The 22079-nt window shown below is 39.4% G+C and overlaps 1 protein-coding gene across 50 annotated transcripts; it reads right to left on the minus strand.

Annotated features, from left to right (window-relative positions):
• Positions 1-1445: 1445 nt before the first annotated feature.
• Positions 1446-17387, minus strand: LOC128426612 (alpha-tectorin). Of its 50 annotated transcripts, none has more exons than XM_053413561.1 (45): positions 17333-17387; positions 16909-16972; positions 16750-16773; positions 16534-16557; positions 16318-16341; positions 16107-16130; positions 15890-15913; positions 15673-15696; positions 15457-15480; positions 15246-15269; positions 15029-15052; positions 14812-14835; positions 14596-14619; positions 14385-14408; positions 14169-14192; positions 13958-13981; positions 13741-13764; positions 13524-13547; positions 13308-13331; positions 13097-13120; positions 12886-12909; positions 12683-12706; positions 12528-12551; positions 11587-11702; positions 11029-11307; positions 10838-10933; positions 10546-10711; positions 9788-10188; positions 9122-9698; positions 8452-9035; positions 7760-8312; positions 7078-7673; positions 6621-6775; positions 6029-6429; positions 5721-5917; positions 4866-5261; positions 4488-4771; positions 3986-4263; positions 3723-3842; positions 3417-3601; positions 3164-3324; positions 2614-2865; positions 2332-2491; positions 1941-2043; positions 1446-1839 (listed from the first exon to the last, which is right to left on the minus strand). In XM_053413561.1, exons 2-45 carry the CDS (start codon positions 16952-16954, stop codon positions 1748-1750), a joined length of 6702 nt encoding a protein of 2233 aa, XP_053269536.1. In that variant the 5' UTR covers positions 16955-16972; positions 17333-17387; the 3' UTR covers positions 1446-1747. The 50 variants fall into 50 exon arrangements, with proteins under 50 accessions (XP_053269536.1, XP_053269537.1, XP_053269543.1 ...); XM_053413562.1 differs by having other exon boundaries at positions 16909-16975; positions 17333-17373; XM_053413568.1 differs by lacking the exon at positions 16318-16341.
• Between the last annotated feature and the right edge of the window lie 4692 nt (positions 17388-22079).

Here is a 22079-nt window from a genome sequence, read left to right on the forward strand (position 1 = left end):
AGTTAACTGCTAGTTTGATTAAAAGAAATTCTAGATGTGCCTGAGGAAATATTTTAAAGACCCTTCATAACAATAAAAAGTACTTAGCTTCATTAAATCCTCTTATGCATTTGAGTAATAATATCAAGACTACAGGATATTCAGCCCTCCCGAGGAATCGGAGGAGCAATCTGGCCTGGAACCTTGGTAACTACCGTGGGTTCCAATGGTTGGCCCAGATCCTCAGGTAATGAGAAGGGTTTACACACCACATGTTCTTTCACCAGGGAAAACTCCCGACAGGTATGTCTGGACTCATGAAAAACAATGAGAAGTGACACAGTGAGTCTGAATGATCCTTTGTGTGTTTTCCCACATTACAGCCATGTGCAGTCGCCCCATCCTGCACTCTGATCGCCTGGTGTTGTCACTGAATCATCCAGATATTTAGTGAGAGTCTGCATCATGTCGTTATCCCCCCTTGAGTTGCATCTCTGACGAGTTCACACTTTGCGATTGGCGTCCAGTGATCGAACGCAGATTTAGCTCTGATCTGGAGCTTTTGTTAGCGACTGGAAAGTCGAGCTAAAAACTCTGAGGCGTGAGCTGGGCTTTACTTGGATTGAATTATACACTGTGATACTTGGTCATTGATACACTCTGCATCTCGTGTAAAACTCGTTTATTATAGTTATGCAACTCTGTTTCAGTCTGTTGTTTTATTGCCTTCAATGATTTATAGCTTTTTATTGTAGTCTTTGTAATAGTCATTTCGTTTTCACTATAAACTGTCAAGTCGTCTTTTGTTTTTTGTGTTTTATAGGAGTAGTAAAGTCTGGCAGACAACCAATTTCCTCCTCTGATTCATTGAACCTGTATTCCCAGTAACAAATAATGATTTTATCATGCAGGAGGAGCAGGATCAGATAAAAGATATAATAGCTTTTATAAGAGGTTATCATCCAAAGCCTTTCCTGGAGGACGCCGTGTATTTCCTGACAGCCTCAAAGAAAGAAGAGATTGTCGTTTGAGAACCAATCCTCTGTTAATCACAAAAATGAAATGTGGTCGAATAAGAATAAATTGAGAAAGAGATGGTTCACGGTCAGAAAAAGCCAAATGTTGCTAAACGCAGAGTTGGGATCAGCCTTTTTGAAAAATTGAATGAGGTCCCAGTATGTCTGCATTTCTGTTTATCTGTCTGTGAGCAGGATTATGCAAAAACGACTGAACGGATTCAACAAAGATCCAGCCGGACTAAAGGGTGGATCAAATAATTTTAATCAACGTCTTGACATTGCATCTCTTTCTTTTATTTTATCGATTTCCCGTATAGAAATCCTTGTATTGTAATGTAAAGCACTTCTTTGAGAACCCTTCACTATGAACAATCAGGTACTTCAGTGGTCCTGCTGGACTAGGATTGTGTTCACAATCCAGAAAAAAATCATAGGCAACATATTAGATCTGTTCTCCACACATGAAAATTCTTTAATTACACTTGGAAACTTTACGATACATGATCATTTGATTACATTACATTTCATTTAGCTGATGCTTTGATCCAAAGTGACTTAGAATAAATGCATTCAAACATGAGGGTACAAACCCAGAACAACAAGAATCAAGAAAGTGCAATTTTTCAAAAGAGCATGGGATTCAATCAACGAATATAATCTGTCAACAAACAAGTGTTTTCAGATTCATCATGCTGTGTGTAAGTTCCACCTACTGATATAAATCAAAATACCGATCATCACTGATCTCCCTAGACCAGAATTTTGGCGGTAATCAAAGTGAGCAGCAGGGTCACCAGCGGAGTCAACAGGCCTGGGGCAGAGCTTGTTTCCCTTAATATGCCTGCAAGAGAAGAATCAAAATTTCAAAGCATGAATGAAATCACACTCCAGCTCTGTGTCATCTGCAAGAATGCAAAAGTTGTGAAAAAGAGAGAGCTTTACCACGTGATTCTCCAATCAGGCTTAGGGGTCCAACTGACATGAATGAAGTGTCATGGAAGTTTACGTCCCTCTCAACTCGCCTGTGGTGGCCCGGGTAGCAGTGCTGCAAGAAAGAACATGAGAGGATTATGCTAATTCACCGTTTGACAATTAATATTTTCCATAAACTACATGTTAAGATGTGTCTGCATTTCCTCCCACTGTACGGAAATGGATCTAAAACCTTCTGGATACGAGATGCTGCCGTCTTGCGCAACATCAAATAGCATCAAATATCATCAATTAGCTAATCAAAACCAAAGTTGACAGGAAAAGCTGACTCCTAACATTGCTGAGTTGGGGGTTATGACCTATCCTTTAGCCAGCCACCATATATTTTAATACAACTCACAGCTGTGCAGTTGTTGTTTCTCAGCAGACACAGGTGAACCCGGCAGTGCAGGTAAATGGAAGAAAAGTTGGAAAATGTGAACATCCTGAAGGAGAAACGAGCCGCGGTGGATTTGCCATTCTCAATCAGTTCTACTGTCCCATCCTTTTCATTAGGGCACCTGAAAGACAGGGAAGATAACATTTGAAAGAAATAAATGGTAGACCAAGTGAAGAGAAACACTGGCAATCAAGAGTGAGAAATCACTCTGTTAAGACGAAAGAGTTGCAATAGTTCCTTTACTCTGAATTGATGAGATCCCAGCGAACAGGGTAGGTCTCCAGGTTGACGGGCGTGGCCCAACAAGAGTCCAAAACAGTGGAGATCTGCTGCTGATCGACTCCGTCCGTGCGCACCTCCACATACAATCTCTGGTCTACTTCCATTTCAACATTCCCGTTGCTGTTGAAGGGGTGGCGGAAGCCAGCATCCTGGTAGGGGATCATCCTCATGTGATACTCCCCTTGGCCAGCTGGAAGCTTCTTCCTCACAATGCTATGAACAAAACACATAATGACTTTAGAAGGAATCCATTGACAGGTATTTGTTGACTTCTAAGCTCAAGAGTCTAAATTGGAAATTCGTACAAAATTTACCTATTCAAAAATGTAAATGCTGGGATGAGTGTAATTGTGAGCAATTACACAAGGCTCCGTTCACTGTTTAATATAATTATTTTTTAAATAGGTTACAATTGACACTCTAGTAGCATCTTATACACCATGACAGACCTAGATGGACCTAGGTGATGAAGTCAATCAAATACAACATATAGAAGAAATGGGATGGTTACCTCTCTACAGGATTAATCCCCACATCCATAGACACGGCCTGAGTCAGAGGGTAGACACAGCAGAAGAGCAGATGGATGTTCCTCTGGCGGCTGATTAGTCCATCGTGAGGGTCCACATTGCCCTGGATGTTATTCTCATAGATGAAATGGGTTCCATTGCTCTTCAAATTGAAATGACAAAACAGTATTAGTTTGTTTGGAAATAATTGATCAGAAATTATATTTTGTATGAACTGATCACGAGTGACTGCACCTTGAGGACCGTGCCGCAGTGACGCTCGTTGTTGTCGAAGTCGAACACCAGTCGTCCATTCTGAAGAGCACCTTTACAGGAGTCCTCTCTGAGATGGAGGGCGTCGGAGTGGAAGCCAGCTTCAAAGAGCTGACAGCGGGACACGGACATGGTGCCCGAACTACTGACGCAAGAAATGGACGAGTCTATGAGAGAGAGAGTTCGAAATAAAATTCTCTTTAGTTTTTTAGAATTTCGTCTCGTTTTAGGCCACGTGAGCTTCTATAAAATTTGTATCTTTGTCGACAGTGTTTTTAGAGGCCTCACCGTAGCTCTCGTTATTGGGCCGATGGTGGCGTTCATCACAGAAGCAGCCGTGAACCCCGTCCTTCTGACCACACCACTCATTCTCTGTGCAGTTCAGCTCTTCACACGGGTCGGAGGTGGCTGTGGAAGTAGTGAGGAAAGGACAGGGGGGAAATTAACGAAACGGAATAAGTCAAAGTTGAGCAAACGACTCGCTCTATTAACCTATTGAGTTATTGTCTCATTTATCATCTTTGCTATCAATAAGTCAAGTTCAACTTTACCACAATGCAAAGCCGGGCGCCACTCAGAGATGTTCAACCCCAAAACGGTGCAGGTTCTCTCATAGGCTGAGATGGCAGAGCACAGCATGCCATTGGCTGGAGTGTAGTGGCAGAGATCATAGACACAGGAAGTGAAGAATGGCCGAGGGTCAGAGTGTAAGTGGCAGTCGCTGAATGGCCCGCTGGTGTTGGTGATGATGCTGCACAGCTCAGTGTATTCTTCTCTATACATGCAGTTGTTCAATCCATCATCGTTCCTTTCATCAGTTGATCCACATCTAGAAAATGCATCATACATATTAACTCCTGAAGAGACTGACTTTGCTCACTTTTCTACAACATACTTCTCTGTAAGATTTCAACAATCCACTTTTATGAGAATAAATGTGTAGTGGTGAAGCTGGGGAAGATACTATCTACTCTATGTATAGGAAGTCTTTTAACTGACAACGATAATTCGGTTGTGGAATATCCTACATAAGTTTATTCCAAAGCAGCTCACCCTGATTGGCTTGTAGGTGCCTTCCAGCTATGTCCAAACTCATTGTCATTTTGTGCCAGTGTGCCATTGGGCAAGAATTTGTCATCTGCAGGATCATTGTTGAAATTTCCACACATCCCAGTGACTCTGTTTTGATGATTTTGGCCGATTCTGACCAGTAAGGTACTGGTGCCGTCAAACTGGACCACCAGGTCATTGGCAACGACCACTATGTAGCTTCCCTGCCTCTCAATGTGAGCTAAAGCTCCTCCGGTGGTTGGAAGAGAAACCACACTTCCATTTACCTGGAGGGATGAGAGAGACAAAAAGTGAAGAGGAACTTGTTCACACCAGACCGATACAGTGACATGTTCATTCTTAGAGTAATCACAGGCTTACCGTTACTCTCTTATTTGGTCCGATCCTCAGATTCACTCTCTCTGTTTGGTTTGAGAGGAATATATCCACTGCTGACACATATGACACGCGGTTGTTGCCTCTGTGATTATTGGTCGCAGCCACTAGAAATTGGGTTCCCCTGGTACTGTTGCCAACACTCTCAGTGATGGTGTAAGAGCAAGTGCCCTGGAAATGAGCTAGTGCCCCATCAAAGGTGTTGTAATGTGGATCCCCCCACACGGTGCAAGTAGCCATTGCACTGAAACAGCCCAGCTTTCCATTTCTGATGGTGCACTGTTGTTCAGGCGTGCAAGTTGCAGCAGAGCAGCGCAGGTCGTTTGGAGCATGACATTTACATTGCCGGGAGCAGCCGTCTGTCCAGAAGGACTCACCCGCCTGCAACATGGGAGGAAAAGAGACACATGAAATCTTCCAAAATTGAGCATTTTCTACAATAATAACACAAAAACGGAATGGAAAATGTTATATAGCACACATTAGTTACTTGTCTTGATTCATAGAATGAAGAATTTATGTTAATTATGTATATATGTATCAAATATGTATTCCTGGCTTAAATAGTCTGATGATAGACCAAGCAACTTCACTTTTATTTAATGAAGATACAGTTTTTTGATAAGCATAGTGATGAGTGACAGATGCAGGAATTGGACATCAGGATTCGGACATCTAAGAGAGCTGCTTAATAGCTCTTTACCAATGGTCAATGGCCATATGTACAAAGACTGACATATTTGCGGAATTCATCTGATAGGAACTATTCAATATTCTACAGTTCAATTTTTCGAGCATATTGATAGAAATCTTGTTTTATTGTTCATTTGTGTGACTTACATCATAGTAGAAGCCGTCATATTGGCAGCCACAGTTTTCCACAGGGACACACCTCGTCCCACTCCTGACGAACCCCTCATCACAGAAACATCCCTCAGAGCAAACCCGCTCACAGGTGGCATCAACACTGCTGGCACAGGTGTGGCCACAGTCGGTACCACACAGCTCATAATGGCTGTTTACTGGACAGCTCAGTCCTTAATAATTCAGGAAAGAAAAGGTGGCTATTAGATGTTTATGATAGAAAAAAATATATAAATACAGTCATTCAGTCAGTTTGCTAGTGATGCATTAACGGCTTGACTCACTGCAGGTGGTGTTCTGTCTCCAAGGGTAGATTCGAACATTAGCAGACTGACAGGCACTGACATAAGCTTGAATGGCCCTGCACACAAGATCTCCACCCGCATTTCCCGACACACAAACGTCAAACACACAGTCGTTGAAATATGGCGCCGGGTCCACATCCTCGTGGCAGAAGCTGAAGGGGCCGTCGGCTGCTTGAATCACTTCACACTGAGCTCGAGCAGGGCGCTCATCGAGACACCGAGGGCAGGAGGAACCACAGCCATCACTGCAGGTGTAGTTTCCTGCCACCTTCCAAGATGTTCCAAACTGACCTGGAGTGGGGACTATTGCTCCAGATGGGGTGCGGAAGTCATCCCTTTGATTTCCATTGAAGTTTCCACAAAGTCCACATGTTTTGCCTCTATTAAGATGATAAGTAATTGGGAAAATTCAGTGCCATTTACCCGGAACAATACATCAATCAAACATTACTTGTGTTGCCCCTTTAATGTACAGTAGGTTAGTGCCATACAAAGACAAATACTTTAACTATTTACAGCTAAAACAATACTGTGAAGGTTGTTAGTGATTTAAACTCTGAATGGCAAATACCTGTAATGTGATGGCACCGAGATGTACACTGTGCTCCATCCATCGTATGAGACGCTGAGGCCGAAATCAGCATTGATAAATGTGCGTGAGCCACTTGCAAAGACCGACACATTTCCACTCAACAGAATTGGCAGATTGCTAATTATTCCGTTAACCTAAAACATTGGATGAAAATATTGCAAAAATAAGTTATATATATATGTATATATATATAAAACTTAAAATTTGTTGGATATTTGTGACCTAGATTCAGTTGCCAGTATCCTATGGTGATCAAACTACTGTATTTGAAGGGAACATTTGTGAATTACCTCAAAATTATCTTACAATTCTCTTCTGCAATTATCTGTTACCAGTTACAAAACTTTGCAAATGCCAATGTGTTTGCATTATGACAGAGCCCAAACTCTGGGGCCTCAAAAACTGATAGTGATCTTTCAAACATTGTTCAACTCACCTCTACCACACCTCTGTTGTGCCTGGACACATGCAGTTGGTAACCCAATACATTCACAAAAACCTCAGCTGTGATTGAAACTGTGCTCCCATGCCACGGCTCATTCTTAGCCTCCACCGAAAATTGAACTCCATCAGTGTCATTACAGAGGGTTGCAAGAACATATCGGCAGGTTCCCTGGAAGTCAAAGGCCTTGCGATCAAATGTGAGGTAATGGGGGTCTCCAGAGGCAGAGCAGGTGCCATGAGGGTTGGGATGGCAGCCAAAGTCGCCCCCCAGCACACGACAGGACTCCTGGGGACCACAGGAGCTGGGACGACAGTGCACTAACCCAGTTGTGCCATTACAGGAACACAAGCTCTGACATTCTTCACTGTCCCAGAACTGTTCTCCACCTTGCCGATAGCGTCCATTGTGATGACATCCGCAGGATGTTGGTGGCACACACTGGTTGCCATTGAGAACAAAACCATCATCACACTGGCAACCCTCCTGGCACACAGTGTCACAGGTAAATGGGAAAGAGAGGCTGGGGCAAGTGGAAGGACAAGCGGTTTCACAAAGTTCATAGCGGCTGTTTCGCGGGCAGGTTTGATCTAGAGGATAACAAACAGGTTCAAAGGGTTCATACTTTGTTTTATACCATATTTAAAGTTAACACAACAGGAGGACAAGTGCTTACCGCAGCTAGTTGCATTCCTCCAGTGTGGCAAGGCGACACCCTTCTGCTGACAAATCAGTGCGTAATCCCGTAGGACCTCACAAAGTGTGGATGCTGGATCACTAGAGCCTCCCAGGATCTCCATGCACACTTCCACATGTGGTCTTGGGTCCACCATGGCCCAACACTGGGTAAATGGTCCCTCTCTTGAGCCAATGATTCCACAGTACTCACTGGAGTTGTAGTTTGTTGGAGAATTAGGACTTACACTTTCTACACAGTGTGCAGCGAGGGAGCCGTCTCGCCAGCTGTCTCCAAAGACCTGAGAGCTGTTGACCAGAATGCCATTGGGTGTGCGGAAGTCGTCATGTGAGTGACCATTGTAGTTACCACAGAGTCCACCCAGGGAACCATTGTAGACACCAGGTGCAGTGATGCGCACAAAGTGAGGCCAGACTGTCTGCACGGTCACACCAAAGGATGTGCGAATGATGATACTGTGAATGCTGCTGTGGTAGATTTGGATTCGGTTGGATGCTGAGCTGAAAGGAAGTCTGATCTGCTGACCGTCCACCTAGAGAGCCATTTAAACAGACAGAGTCAGACATGCTTGGAAATAAGACTCTCATTTAAAAAATTCAAAACGTATGTATTTGCTTGGAATATCTTGTTTTTGTTGTCTTCAGTTTTTGTAATATACTTAATTATCTTACCTGAACTGTGCTGCTGTTTGCCATCTCAATGGAGACTTGTGTTCCCTCTGCCTCAAACTTTAGCAACCTTGCAAATCCGCGTTGGCCTCTGGGTACTTTTTCTGCTGTCACCATAAAGTGGGGGTGAGCAGACAATCCCATCACTTTTGCCAGAGTCAGTCGACATGCCCCAGGATACTGGTACATCAGTCCATCAAATGTTTGATATGACCCTGGTCCCCTTGTCAAGCATGTTGCATAGCTGTTAGGTCTACACCCTCTTTCTCCCTCCTCCACCCTGCAGGACTCAAGGGGACTACAACTATGTGAACGACAGGTCATGCGGCCAACACTGCAGCTGCAACGTCTTCCACAGTTATTGTCAAGTATCACAGTTTGTCCAGAGCTGTAGTAACGACCCTCAAAGCTGCAGCCACACTGAGCATTAGGGACACAGACCCCAGCACTGAGGATGTAGCCTGAATTGCAGATGCAGCTCTCCTGGGCAGGGAGAGGGCAGTTGTTGGTGGAATTGGGATTGACACAGGTAGCTGGACACCCTGTGCCCTGGGACTCAAAGTGGCTGTTGGCTGGGCAGGGGATTTCTAGACAAAAAGATAAAATAGACATTGACCTCATGAAACTGTTGAAATGAGGTTTTAACATAATGTTGAATGAGTGACAGACATACCACAGAATCCTTCTCTCCTCCAGCTTGGCAGCTGGATACCACTCTGCTGACACTGACTTGCGTAAACATGTAGTGCTTGACACAGAATGGGCTGGTACCCTCCTCCTACACAGAGATCATACACACAATTGTCCACAAAGGTCTGTGGGGGAAGTCGTTGATGGCAGGCGGCAAAAGGTCCAGAGCGTGTCTGGAGGATACCACAATGGTCTGCATTGCTGTATAACGCTGTCTGCTGTGCAGTACAGTCAGCACAGGCCAGACCTCTGCATCGGATCCCACACCCGGGCTCATCATCTCCTTGTGCTTTCCAACTCTCGGCGAATACCACATCAGAGCTCACAATGGCCCCTTGGCGAGTTTTAAAGTCATCCCTGGGGTTGTTATTGAGGCTCCCACATAAGCCACAGGTTGCATTTTGGTAAGTGTGGGGTACGCTGATCCTGACATAATGATATGCGTCGTAAGAAACCAGCAAGCCAAAGTTAGTACTGATGACCAGAGAAAAACCGGACTGGTAAACCTGGACAGAACCATTGTTCAGGGAGAATGGAATAGCAGCATAACTTCCATTGACCTGTAAGCAAAGAAACATTGTTAACAATACAGAATACATAAAAATACTATACAAAGAGGCGGTGCAAATGTCGTGAGGTTGATGCTTACCTTAGCCTCACCACGATGTCCTTTGACGAGCTCGATAATGTCATTGTTGACGAATACTTTCACAAGTCTTGTCCAAGAGACTCGTGTACTGCCACGGTTCTCGTTCTTGCCCTCTACTCGATAGTACGGCAGCCCACGACCACATTGTTCTGAGAGAACATAAGTGCAGGTACCCTGAAAGTGAAACACTTTGCCATCGAAGGTATAATAATGTGGATCACCGCTCACGGTGCAGGTGCTTCTCTGCACCGTCTGGCAGGAGAACTTAAATGAAGCACGACGGCAGATTTGGGAAAAGGAGCAGGGTTGCCTGACACACCGCAGGCCTGCGCTGGTGCAGGTGCACTTCTCTGTGCAGGTTCCGTCACTCCAGAATGAGTCTCCAATTTGCACAAGATCCCCTTTGAGAGAAATAGAAATAAAGGTTGTTTGAAAGGCTTAGGCTTCTGCTACTATTAAACCATTTAACTTTTGAGGGCATTTTTACCTTTAATTTCAGAGCAAAGAGTAGGATGAATGGTTTGCGCGTGTTCATGGTCTAAATCAATTTGACATACTTAAGTACTTAAAGACATACTTAAGTACTTACTTTGACATACTTAAATACTTAAGCGTCCTCATAAATTCATCTTTACAAATCACCACATTCCCCGTGTAATCAGCATTGTGCAGCATATAAAACCTTGATCAATGGCTTATTTGTTGATCAAATATCCACATCACATTAACTAAGTATCCCCATCTGGTTCTGGTCTTACCATTAAAAGTGCAGCCTCTTCGTCCATGGTCTGTCCGGAAAGCCCAGCGACCGGGTACGTTGACGTTGCTGCCCAGACTGAAAGCTGAGCTATTGCCTGTTGCATTTCCACTGAATGATCCTGGGATGGAGAGATGGTGAGGAGAATCTGCCGTGTCATAACCAGCCTGGAAACACATGTTGCAAAGAGACAATTAAATGTTTGAATTCTTTCTATTTCTTCACTGCCATTACTGCAAGAACCGCATGGAAACTTAAAAACATTTTTGCAGTTTTTATCTGGAGGCACTAACCTGTACACTCCGGCTTGTTGCTGCTATTTGACCATAGTTCATCAACACAAATGAGTAACTGCCACCAGAGATCAAGACCGCTTGCACTGTTGTTCGCTGTAGAAAATGAGTTGTTTTTACAAATAGTAATTTATTGAACACACATTCAGAACAAAATAAAGTATTTCCCCAATAAAAATCAGCTGACTTACTGTGCCAGTTGTTGGAAAGTAGGCCACCTCATACCATGTAGCAACAAAGACCCAGTTGGCATTAAAGCGCAGTGATGGGAAGTAGGTATTAATGTCCTGTGTGGCTTGTTGGAGGACACTGCCGCTGGTATATTGGTTGTAGTAGATCTGACCATTAGCTCTGTTATCCAAATCTGTCCAGAATGGAGCGATGAAATCTCTGGATCCATGTAGTGGAATCCGTTGAGGTATGTAAACATACCATGCAGCATTAAAGGTCAGGTGTCCATTGTGGTTCACCTGGAAACACATAAAACAGTTATTAATTATAAAGATTTAGTGGGGATTGATCAGAGACAACCGTACAAATATCAACATATTTATTAACATAAATGATGCAAATGTTTTATGTTTATGTTTCACTACAGACAATTCGCAGCACCAAACCATTTTATCTTTTTATCTTTACAACTAAGATCTTGAATTGGAAGGGATTGTCTAACCAGTTGATGTAAATGGGATTTGTCCGCATAGGATACAAGAAGAAAATCAAATACAACAAGAAAATTGTTAACATACATAGATCTGATTATGTGACTGTCCAAAGTAAACAAAAGCTCGTTGCAGGGGAATTCGAGGTGAACTTCCATCATCTGATCGAGAGCTTGTTATTCCATTTATTGGGTAAAGGAGTTCTGTAAAAATAATGAAAGAAGTGCCATTAAAAAATAGAACAAACATATTGGGGTTATTATCATATAACAATTCTAGATCATCAAATCTAACCATTAATATCCTTGTTCAATCCTACTTGCAGAAACCCTGTATTTTTTTGATCTCTTAAAGAAGTGTACTGAACGACCAGAACAGATCTTCTTTATTTCAGAAATCTTTGCATGTCCACACGTTCTGCTTTTATTAATAATAATAAGAAAAACTTAAGAAAAGGGCAAATTAATTGAGACATGACTTAAAGGTTCATTATGTAGGATTTACTGATATCTAGTGGTGATGTTTCATGTTGCAGCTGAACACCCCTCACCTCACCCTCCCCTTCCAAAAATGATAGAGAACCTGTGGTACAGTTCATTTGTCATAAGAGTTCATAATGCTTAGATAAGATAATTAGTTAGTAAAATTCTGGCTACTGTAAAAAAAAAGCACCCACCCCCGATGTAAATATAAAGTATTTAAATACAAAGGGCCCATGTTAGGGTAAAGAAAAAAAAGATTCGTAGAATTTAGATTAAAAACACACACTAATGAAAAAAACACTAGGATTATTTTATTTTCAATTTCTGCCACTAGATCCCTTTCACCTAAATCTGACACATATTTTAAAGCTACTCACTCTTGCTAACAAAGGCGACACTGGTAATGGATGTAATCTGGTGGTAAAAGGTAAAACCCTGGCAAAACATGCTTTGAGCTGACTAAACTGAATGTGTGACTACCCTCATTGGAGAATGATAAAAGAAAAAGTAAGAGTTTACTAAGAGTTTATTCAAACTTCAACTTACGTCGAGCCTGTGGTCCCGCTGTAACTATTAAAGCAAATGATAAGATAAAATTAGATAAAACCATGAGATTTTTCCACATCAATCAACAAGATGATCAGGTCCAACAGTTTTCAGAGGCAAACAAATACAAAGACCTTATTAAAACATCAACTTACTTGTAGTCGGTGTTGGCGTTGTAGCTATTAAAGCAAATGATTTTATATGATTAGAAAAATACTGAGACTTTTAACATCAATCCACATAGATGAGTCAATGAGTTTAAGTAAATGCAACAACAAATGTATATCTCGTGACCTTGACCTCGGAAAAGTTTACAAAGGCAAACAAGTACAAAGAGCTTATTAAAACATCAACTTACTTGGAGGCGGTGTTGGCGTTGTAGCTATTAAAGCAAATTATTTGATATAATTAGAAAAATACTGATACTTTTAACATCAATCCACATAGATAAGTCAATGAATTTAAGTAAATGCAACAACAAAGGTGTATTTCGTTGACTTTGGATGAATCAGGTCCAAAAGTTTACTAAGGTAAACAAATACAAAGACCTTATTAAAACATCAACTTACTTGTAGTCGGTGTTGGTGTTGTAGCTATTAAAGCAAATAATTTGATATAATTAGAAAAATACTGATACTTTTAACATCAATCAACATAGATTAGTCAATGAATTTAAGTAAATGCAACAACAAAAGTGTATTTCATTGACTTTGGATGAATCAGGTCCAAAAGTTTACTAAGGTAAACAAATACAAAGACCTTATTAAAACATCAACTTACTTGTAGTCGGTGTTGGCGTTGTAGCTATTAAAGCAAATGATTTGATTTAATTAGAAAAATACTGAGACTTTTAACGTCAATCAACATAGATGAGTCAATGAATGTAAGTAAATACAACAACAAATGTATATCTCGTGACCTTGACCTAGGATAAATAAGGTCGAAAAGTTTACAAAGGTAAAAAAATACAAAGAGATTATTAAAACTTCAACTTACTTGTAGTCGGTGTTGGTGTTGTAGCTATTAAAGCAAATAATTTGATATAATTAGAAAAATACTGATACTTTTAGCATCAATCAACATAGATTAGTCAATGAATGTAAGTAAATACAACAAAAAATGTATATCTCGTTGACCTTGACCAAGGATAAATAAGGTCCAAAAGTTTACAAAGGTAAAAAAATACAAAGAGCTTATTGAAACTTCAACTTACTTGGAGGCTGAGTAGTCCCCAAAGCTATGAAAGAAAACGTATAGATATAATTAGAAAAATACTGAGACCTTTAACATCAATCAACATAGATGAGTCAATGAATTTAAGTAAATGCGACAACAAATGTGTATCTCGTTGAACTTGACCTCGGATAAATCGGATCTTAAAGTTTACAAATGCAAACAAATACAAAGAGCTTATTAAAACATCAACTTACTTGTAGTCGTTGTTGGCGTTGTAGCTATTAAAGCAAATGATTTTATATGATTAGAAAAATACTGATACTTTTAACATCAATCCACATAGATAAGTCAAGGAATTTAAGTAAATGCAACACCAAAAGTGTATTTCGTTGACTTTGGATGAATCAGGTCTAAAAATTTACTAAGGTAAACAAATACAAAGACCTTATTAAAACATCAACTTACTTGTAATCGGTGATGGTGTTGTAGCTATTAAAGCAAATGATTTGATTTAATTAGAAAAATACTGAGACTTTTAACATCAGTCAACATAGATGAGTCAATGAATTTAAGTAAATGCGACAAAAATGTGTATCTCGTTGACCTTGACCTCGGATAAATTAGATCCTAAAGTTTACAAATGCAAACAAATACAAAGAGCTTATTAAAACATCAACTTACTTGTAGTCGGTGTTGGCGTTGTAGCTATTAAAGCAAATGATTTTATATGATTAGAAAAATACGGAGACTTTTAACATCAATCCATATAGATAAGTCAATGAATTTAAGTAAATGCAACAACAAAAGTGTATTTCGTTGACTTTGGATGAATCAGGTCCAAAAGTTTACTAAGGTAAACAAATACAAAGACCTTATTAAAACATCAACTTACTTGTAGTCGGTGTTGGCGTTGTAGCTATTAAAGCAAATGATTTGATTTAATTAGAAAAATACTGAGACTTTTAACGTCAATCAACATAGATGAGTCAATGAATGTAAGTAAATACAACAACAAATGTATATCTCGTGACCTTGACCTAGGATAAATAAGGTCGAAAAGTTTACAAAGGTAAAAAAATACAAAGAGATTATTAAAACTTCAACTTACTTGTAGTCGGTGTTGGTGTTGTAGCTATTAAAGCAAATAATTTGATATAATTAGAAAAATACTGATACTTTTAGCATCAATCAACATAGATTAGTCAATGAATGTAAGTAAATACAACAAAAAATGTATATCTCGTTGACCTTGACCAAGGATAAATAAGGTCCAAAAGTTTACAAAGGTAAAAAAATACAAAGAGCTTATTGAAACTTCAACTTACTTGGAGGCTGAGTAGTCCCCAAAGCTATGAAAGAAAACGTATAGATATAATTAGAAAAATACTGAGACCTTTAACATCAATCAACATAGATGAGTCAATGAATTTAAGTAAATGCGACAACAAATGTGTATCTCGTTGAACTTGACCTCGGATAAATCGGATCTTAAAGTTTACAAATGCAAACAAATACAAAGAGCTTATTAAAACATCAACTTACTTGTAGTCGTTGTTGGCGTTGTAGCTATTAAAGCAAATGATTTTATATGATTAGAAAAATACTGATACTTTTAACATCAATCCACATAGATAAGTCAAGGAATTTAAGTAAATGCAACACCAAAAGTGTATTTCGTTGACTTTGGATGAATCAGGTCTAAAAATTTACTAAGGTAAACAAATACAAAGACCTTATTAAAACATCAACTTACTTGTAATCGGTGTTGGTGTTGTAGCTATTAAAGCAAATGATTTGATTTAATTAGAAAAATACTGAGACTTTTAACATCAGTCAACATAGATGAGTCAATGAATTTAAGTAAATGCGACAAAAATGTGTATCTCGTTGACCTTGACCTCGGATAAATTAGATCCTAAAGTTTACAAATGCAAACAAATACAAAGAGCTTATTAAAACATCAACTTACTTGTAGTCGGTGTTGGCGTTGTAGCTATTAAAGCAAATGATTTTATATGATTAGAAAAATACGGAGACTTTTAACATCAATCCATATAGATAAGTCAATGAATTTAAGTAAATGCAACAAAAAATGTATATCTCGTTGACCTTGACCAAGGATAAATAAGGTCCAAAAGTTTACAAAGGTAAAAAAATACAAAGAGCTTATTGAAACTTCAACTTACTTGGAGGCTGAGTAGTCCCCAAAGCTATGAAAGAAAACGTATAGATATAATTAGAAAAATACTGAGACCTTTAACATCAATCAACATAGATGAGTCAATGAATTTAAGTAAATGCGACAACAAATGTGTATCTCGTTGAACTTGACCTCGGATAAATCGGATCTTAAAGTTTACAAATGCAAACAAATACAAAGAGCTTATTAAAACATCAACTTACTTGTAGTCGTTGTTGGCGTTGTAGCTATTAAAGCAAATGATTTTATATGATTAGAAAAATACTGATACTTTTAACATCAATCCACATAGATAAGTCAAGGAATTTAAGTAAATGCAACACCAAAAGTGTATTTCGTTGACTTTGGATGAATCAGGTCTAAAAATTTACTAAGGTAAACAAATACAAAGACCTTATTAAAACATCAACTTACTTGTAATCGGTGTTGGTGTTGTAGCTATTAAAGCAAATGATTTGATTTAATTAGAAAAATACTGAGACTTTTAACATCAGTCAACATAGATGAGTCAATGAATTTAAGTAAATGCGACAAAAATGTGTATCTCGTTGACCTTGACCTCGGATAAATTAGATCCTAAAGTTTACAAATGCAAACAAATACAAAGAGCTTATTAAAACATCAACTTACTTGTAGTCGGTGTTGGCGTTGTAGCTATTAAAGCAAATGATTTTATATGATTAGAAAAATACGGAGACTTTTAACATCAATCCACATAGATGAGTCAATGAATTTAAGTAAATACAACAACAAATGAGTATCTCGTTGACCTTGACCTCAGATAAATAAGGTCCAAAAGTTTAAAACTTAAACAAATACAAAGACCTTATAAAAACTTCAACTTACTTGGACTCCAAGTAGTCCCCAAAGCTATGAAAGAAAACGTATTGATATAATTAGAAAAATACAGAGACTTTTAACATCGATCAACAAAGATTAATCATTGAATTTATGTAAATGCATCAAGAGAAATAAAGGGGAATTTTATTTAAAGAAAATACTTACTCATCATCCCCAAAAGTAGCAGAGGCCACAGGATTTGACGTGCCATTTTTGAAAGTTCAAAAACCTGCTGATCAAATATGATGCATCAAAATTCAAGGAGGGAAAATATCAAAAACTAAACTAGGAATCGCACAGGAAGCACAGACCTCCACAGGAATGCAAAATCCTGTATATTTCTATTCATGAAGCGCAAAAACAGTGTCTCTGTTATATTCTGCTCACTGGCTAAAGCAGGAATGATCCCCTATGTAACTAAGGTAATAATGGTATTAAACAATAAACTGGCAATGTTAAAGGATGATAAAACAACATTGTTCATGACAATTAAAAGTCTACATATGGAAATACAGTTTTAAGCAACATACTATCATGCAACATCGCGCTTCTGAAATAATGTTTAAATCTTTCCAAGTGAATGAATTACCTGTGCACGGTTTGCAGCTGCTGTTCTGTTCTGTCACCTCTCATCAATGTCAGACAGCTGAAAGTGTCCAGCCTTTATACAGTGAAAGTTGGATCAGCTCCAGGAAGCTGTGGTTTGACCTGTTTGCAGGTAATTTCTCGTTGTTTCCTCATATCAGAGTTTGATGAAGATAAACTGCAGAAACCAAGAGGGGAATGTTACGTTTATAATTATGATTTATATAATTATCATAAAATTCATTTTTTAATTATAATTATACTTTTACTGCAAACTGTGCAAAATCCTTACAAAATACCAAAAAAGCAAAACATGAACTTGAGTTCAGCAGCTCTTTGTCACACAGTGTTAACATCTGAGAATATGCCCTTTTGTTATCTTCACAATATTATCTCGTAAAGGTTTGGTGTGTTAAGATTAAAATAAAAATAATATACATAGTTTTGGTTTTGTTTAATCTTTTGTGATGCAGATTAATTGAATTTATTTTGAAAAACTAAAATTGCTTTCCTGAATCTAATTCTTTAATATTGTGGATAATGTGCAGAACGTGGGGAGTTTTTACAGGTTGTATTTATGTGATTTCATTAAATTTCCAGGCAACATGAAAATCCTTTTAACAATGAAGATCTTTTTTCCACTTTAAGATTTGATTGTTTAAAATTGACTATTCGTGGGGCACAGATTTGGGTGTGGACGGTCGGGAGACGTCTCTTCCAGTGACGCAGTTTTGCAAAATTGCCCTTAATAAATTAACCTTTTTCATCTTGTGTTACCAGTCTAAGCAGCATTTTGGAGTTGCCGCATATATGCTTTCCACAAACAGTTGCTTCTTTTGGAAAGTTGGGGTCAATACTTCACTCTGCATTTTGCATTAGAGTGCAGCTGCAGCTCGGCAGTAGGAGTGGTGTTGATAATGATGTGTCGAACCTCAAGTATTTTATAGCATAGGTTGTCATGGACTTGTAAAAATCGTCTTACTGTAAAGAAAACAATTTTAAGTTTCTGTTTTAAGTTTCAGTGGTTGCACGTAAGGAAATTAAGGTCATCAGGTCCATCTCATGTAAAAAAAAAAAGAGCCAAAGTGTACGACTGAAATATTTACTGTGGAATGTCTGCCTCTCCTTGTCCATGGGTGGATCAAGAGCAGAGTTCTCAGGACATAGAACACACAAAGAAGTCACAAAGAAGCGAACATTCTTTTTAAAAGGAAATTAATTACCCGTCCAACAGATGTCAGGTTATTTGTTTGGACATGATGATGAGTTTGAAAAAATAAAAACAAAAAAAGGGGCCAGTTTTTGTTAAGTTATATCAACATTCTCATTGCAGTTGTGTATGTGCGCTTATGCAGGCAAATAAATGACAGGTCACAAGTGAGCCTTGTCATTTTGGCCATCTGACAACAAAATATCAGATTAAACCAAACCTACGCCCTAAGATCTGAAGATGTAATTAAAGTCAACGACTTCCTGTTCAAATACCTTTGATTAAAGTGAGACTATTCAAACTTACAATTTAATTATTGTCACAGAACTGAAAGAAACAATAATAAAAGAAACAAAACAATACAACTGAATAAAACAAGACGGCGAAAAAGACACGATTCATGAGGTCTTACTGTCGTTGTGAGACGGCTGGTCTGTTTTCCTAGTCGATCGTTTTTTTAGGCTTAAAAACATAATGAAACATAATAAAATGAAATCTTTCATTTTATTATGTTTCATTATGTTTTTGGCTTGTCTGTCGTTAAGGAATTTCTTCAAATCTGGTTCATACGTTTACCCAATGATGAACTGAATTGATTTTGGAAAGTAAAAGGTCTGACTGCTGACCTCATGTTCTATGAGTGTGATGTAGCAGGAACACCCAGTTTGTCTGTGTCTTCTACGTGTGTCTCCGCTTTTTCACTGGGAGGCATATGTTTTAATTTTGCGTCGTTGTGTGTCAGATTCAACACCCCCACTCATGAATCCAGCAGGCGAACCCCTGCTGTGTTCTCACATCGACTTCTCCTGGATTTCTACGAACTTTATACCCGGAGGTCAGGTGGATAAAGTCCGTAAAAGAGCGGAGCGTCTCACACATGCAGCTGCTCTGGAGAAAATACGGAGCAACTGTGGAGTTCAGTCCGACAGCAGCTCAAAACGGATGGGGGAGGAATGCAACCTCAGTCAGTGTTAACTATTTCAGGAAGTTACCACTGCACGTCAACAACACAAAGAATTTGGAGAAATGGAGGAGGGGCCGACATGCTGGAAACTTTGGCTTACGGGAAAATAGAAACCCACTTGCATACCATTCTGATCATGTAAAGCAGGTTAAGTAGAGGTGTGACTTATTTTGGCCGCTTCTTCAAGGTAAATAACTTTGTAATAGCATAAGTTACTCCCATGACCCGTCTCTAAAAGTTACATCTTAATATCACACATCCCAGTTAAGGTTTTGTGATTCTCTTCTGTCCTAGTTGTGCCACCTGAATATCAAATTAATTTACACTTTATACACTTTTCCTGAGCTTTCTATATAACAACTGTTACTTTTCACATTTTAAAAGATTAACATAAACCCCAGTGACGGACATTTTGTTTTCTCATAGTCCGTTCATCCGTCCCATTCTTTTGAACACATCTCAAGAATGTCTTGACAGAATTATTTCAAATTTTACTCAAATGTTCCCTGAGACTCAAAGATTAACTTAGATTTCAGTGGGCAAAAGTCATTGTGACCCCATTATAGTAAATACAATTTGGCAGGAACAGAGGTGGGATGCAACACAGTATAAGTACTCCATTACTGTACTGAAGAAGATTATTTTCATAATGGAAATACATGTACTTTCTACTCTTTACATTTTCAAAACTTTATTTAATTTTTGATCATCCAACACAACATCAAGACACACTTGAACTTAATGGACAAGAACACAATAACGTTTCCTCGGCCATCACATCATACGTAACACTGTGAGAGTGCACTGGTCGATGGAGGCGTACAGCTATCGCCCAGGGATTCTAGTTTTAGCATTCTTTAAAATTTGCTTAAAAGCTAATCTTGACAATCAGTTGATACAGAATGAGACAATGTGTGGAACAACAGAGAAAGTGATGTACGAATGGTGAAGGCACACAACCCTCTCTTCATCTTCATCAGATCCGGGAAGAAACGCGTAAAGATGATCTAATTACTTGACTGACTGTTAGCAGGTTAAACCAGTGTGGGTAGATGTCTTAGGTTTTTAATTAGTGGTTAGTGTGGAGTGGACTTACAGTAAACCTACAAGGAAGTCAAAATATATAAACTGAAACAGGAGCTGGATAATAACACATCAACAGAAACGCACGCTAAGCTTTTAATTGTTTCTTGTGTCAACCATGAGTTGACGTTCCCAATGGCGACTACTCGTTTCTTCAATATTTACACGTTGCACAAAGGACGGGAATAATTTTACTTCAGGTTTAATTATAGCTGCCTGGTTGCTGTAGACTGTCAACTTGTCCTGTGCTAATGACGGCTGTAGCTTTATTTCTGAAACTTTAAAATTGACCTGAAGTGAATGAGCGAGTGAAACCCGAGGTCACCGCGGCTAAACAAAGAGCTGAGCACCTGTGTTAGGTGGAGCTCGATTCATTCCGCTGAACGGGTGGTTATTGTTGTTGCCATTGTCACGAACATGATGTTGTGTTGTAGTGATCAATGTCACTGATATCAATGAGTCCCAGCTGCTGCTGCTACAGAGCGCCGGTCACTTTCTTGGGCCCTTAACAGTACAAGTGCTAAGATTAAGATGCATTTATTTGTCCAAAACACATGCACAGACATGCACAGGCACACTCATGCAGGTAATTGTAAAGGGAAATTTAACCTCTGCTTTTGACCATCTGGTGCAGGATACACAGAGCAGTGAGCGACCATGTACGGCGCCCGGGGAGCAGATGTTGGGGGAGTAAGGTGCCTTGCTCGGGGGCACTAGACAGGGTAGGGAGAATCCTCTTGTATTTTTGGACAGATCAATCCAGGTTCGTCTTTTTGTTGTTTCTCCGTGGAGTCGAACCAGAGACCTTTTCTGCCCATAGTCCAAGTTTCTGCCACTAGTCCACCGCCTCTCCAGTCTAAGTGAGACGCCGACAAGATGTGCCTGGTTCATTCAGACTTTCGGGGAGTTGTTGGAACGATGTTGACGGTGGAATCTCTCTATTGCTTCAAGACTTTTGTCTATGTCAACAACATGTTTTCATAAGGGCTCAAACCCACACGCAACAGAAGCAAATCTTTCACTTTGACACGACTTGATGCTGATAATATGAACCGGTTCTATTACATGTAACCAATGTTATGTGGGTTGGTTCCAAAGAAAGCACGCTATGCCTTTCTGATTTCTTATAAACGAAACCCTGCTGCTTAATGCAGGTGGCATGTTTAACATTTCATAAGATGCTGTTTTAAAACGCAGATTCTCAGATCCATAGTTGCACGAAGGAAAACGAAAGTGGCACCTTTTGAAGGCGGGTTAATAATAATTACCGATTGAAGATTTATGCAAAGGAGCTTCATGCAGGTGTATTAGAGGATTGCATTTAGGCAAGTAACTTTACCAGCTGTGAACAGGTGTTTTTTCTTTTGTGCAGCTCAGTTAAAGTGAGAGTTTTGGGTCTTTATGTAATATGTGAACTGGATGAAGGTGTTGACACCTGATGTAAGATGAGATGTCTACTCTGGCACATGACATGGTTGTAAACTTTGATTGCTT

Source organism: Pleuronectes platessa, chromosome 21 (assembly GCF_947347685.1).
Source record: "Pleuronectes platessa chromosome 21, fPlePla1.1, whole genome shotgun sequence".
Classification (NCBI taxonomy): Eukaryota; Metazoa; Chordata; class Actinopteri; order Pleuronectiformes; family Pleuronectidae; genus Pleuronectes; species Pleuronectes platessa.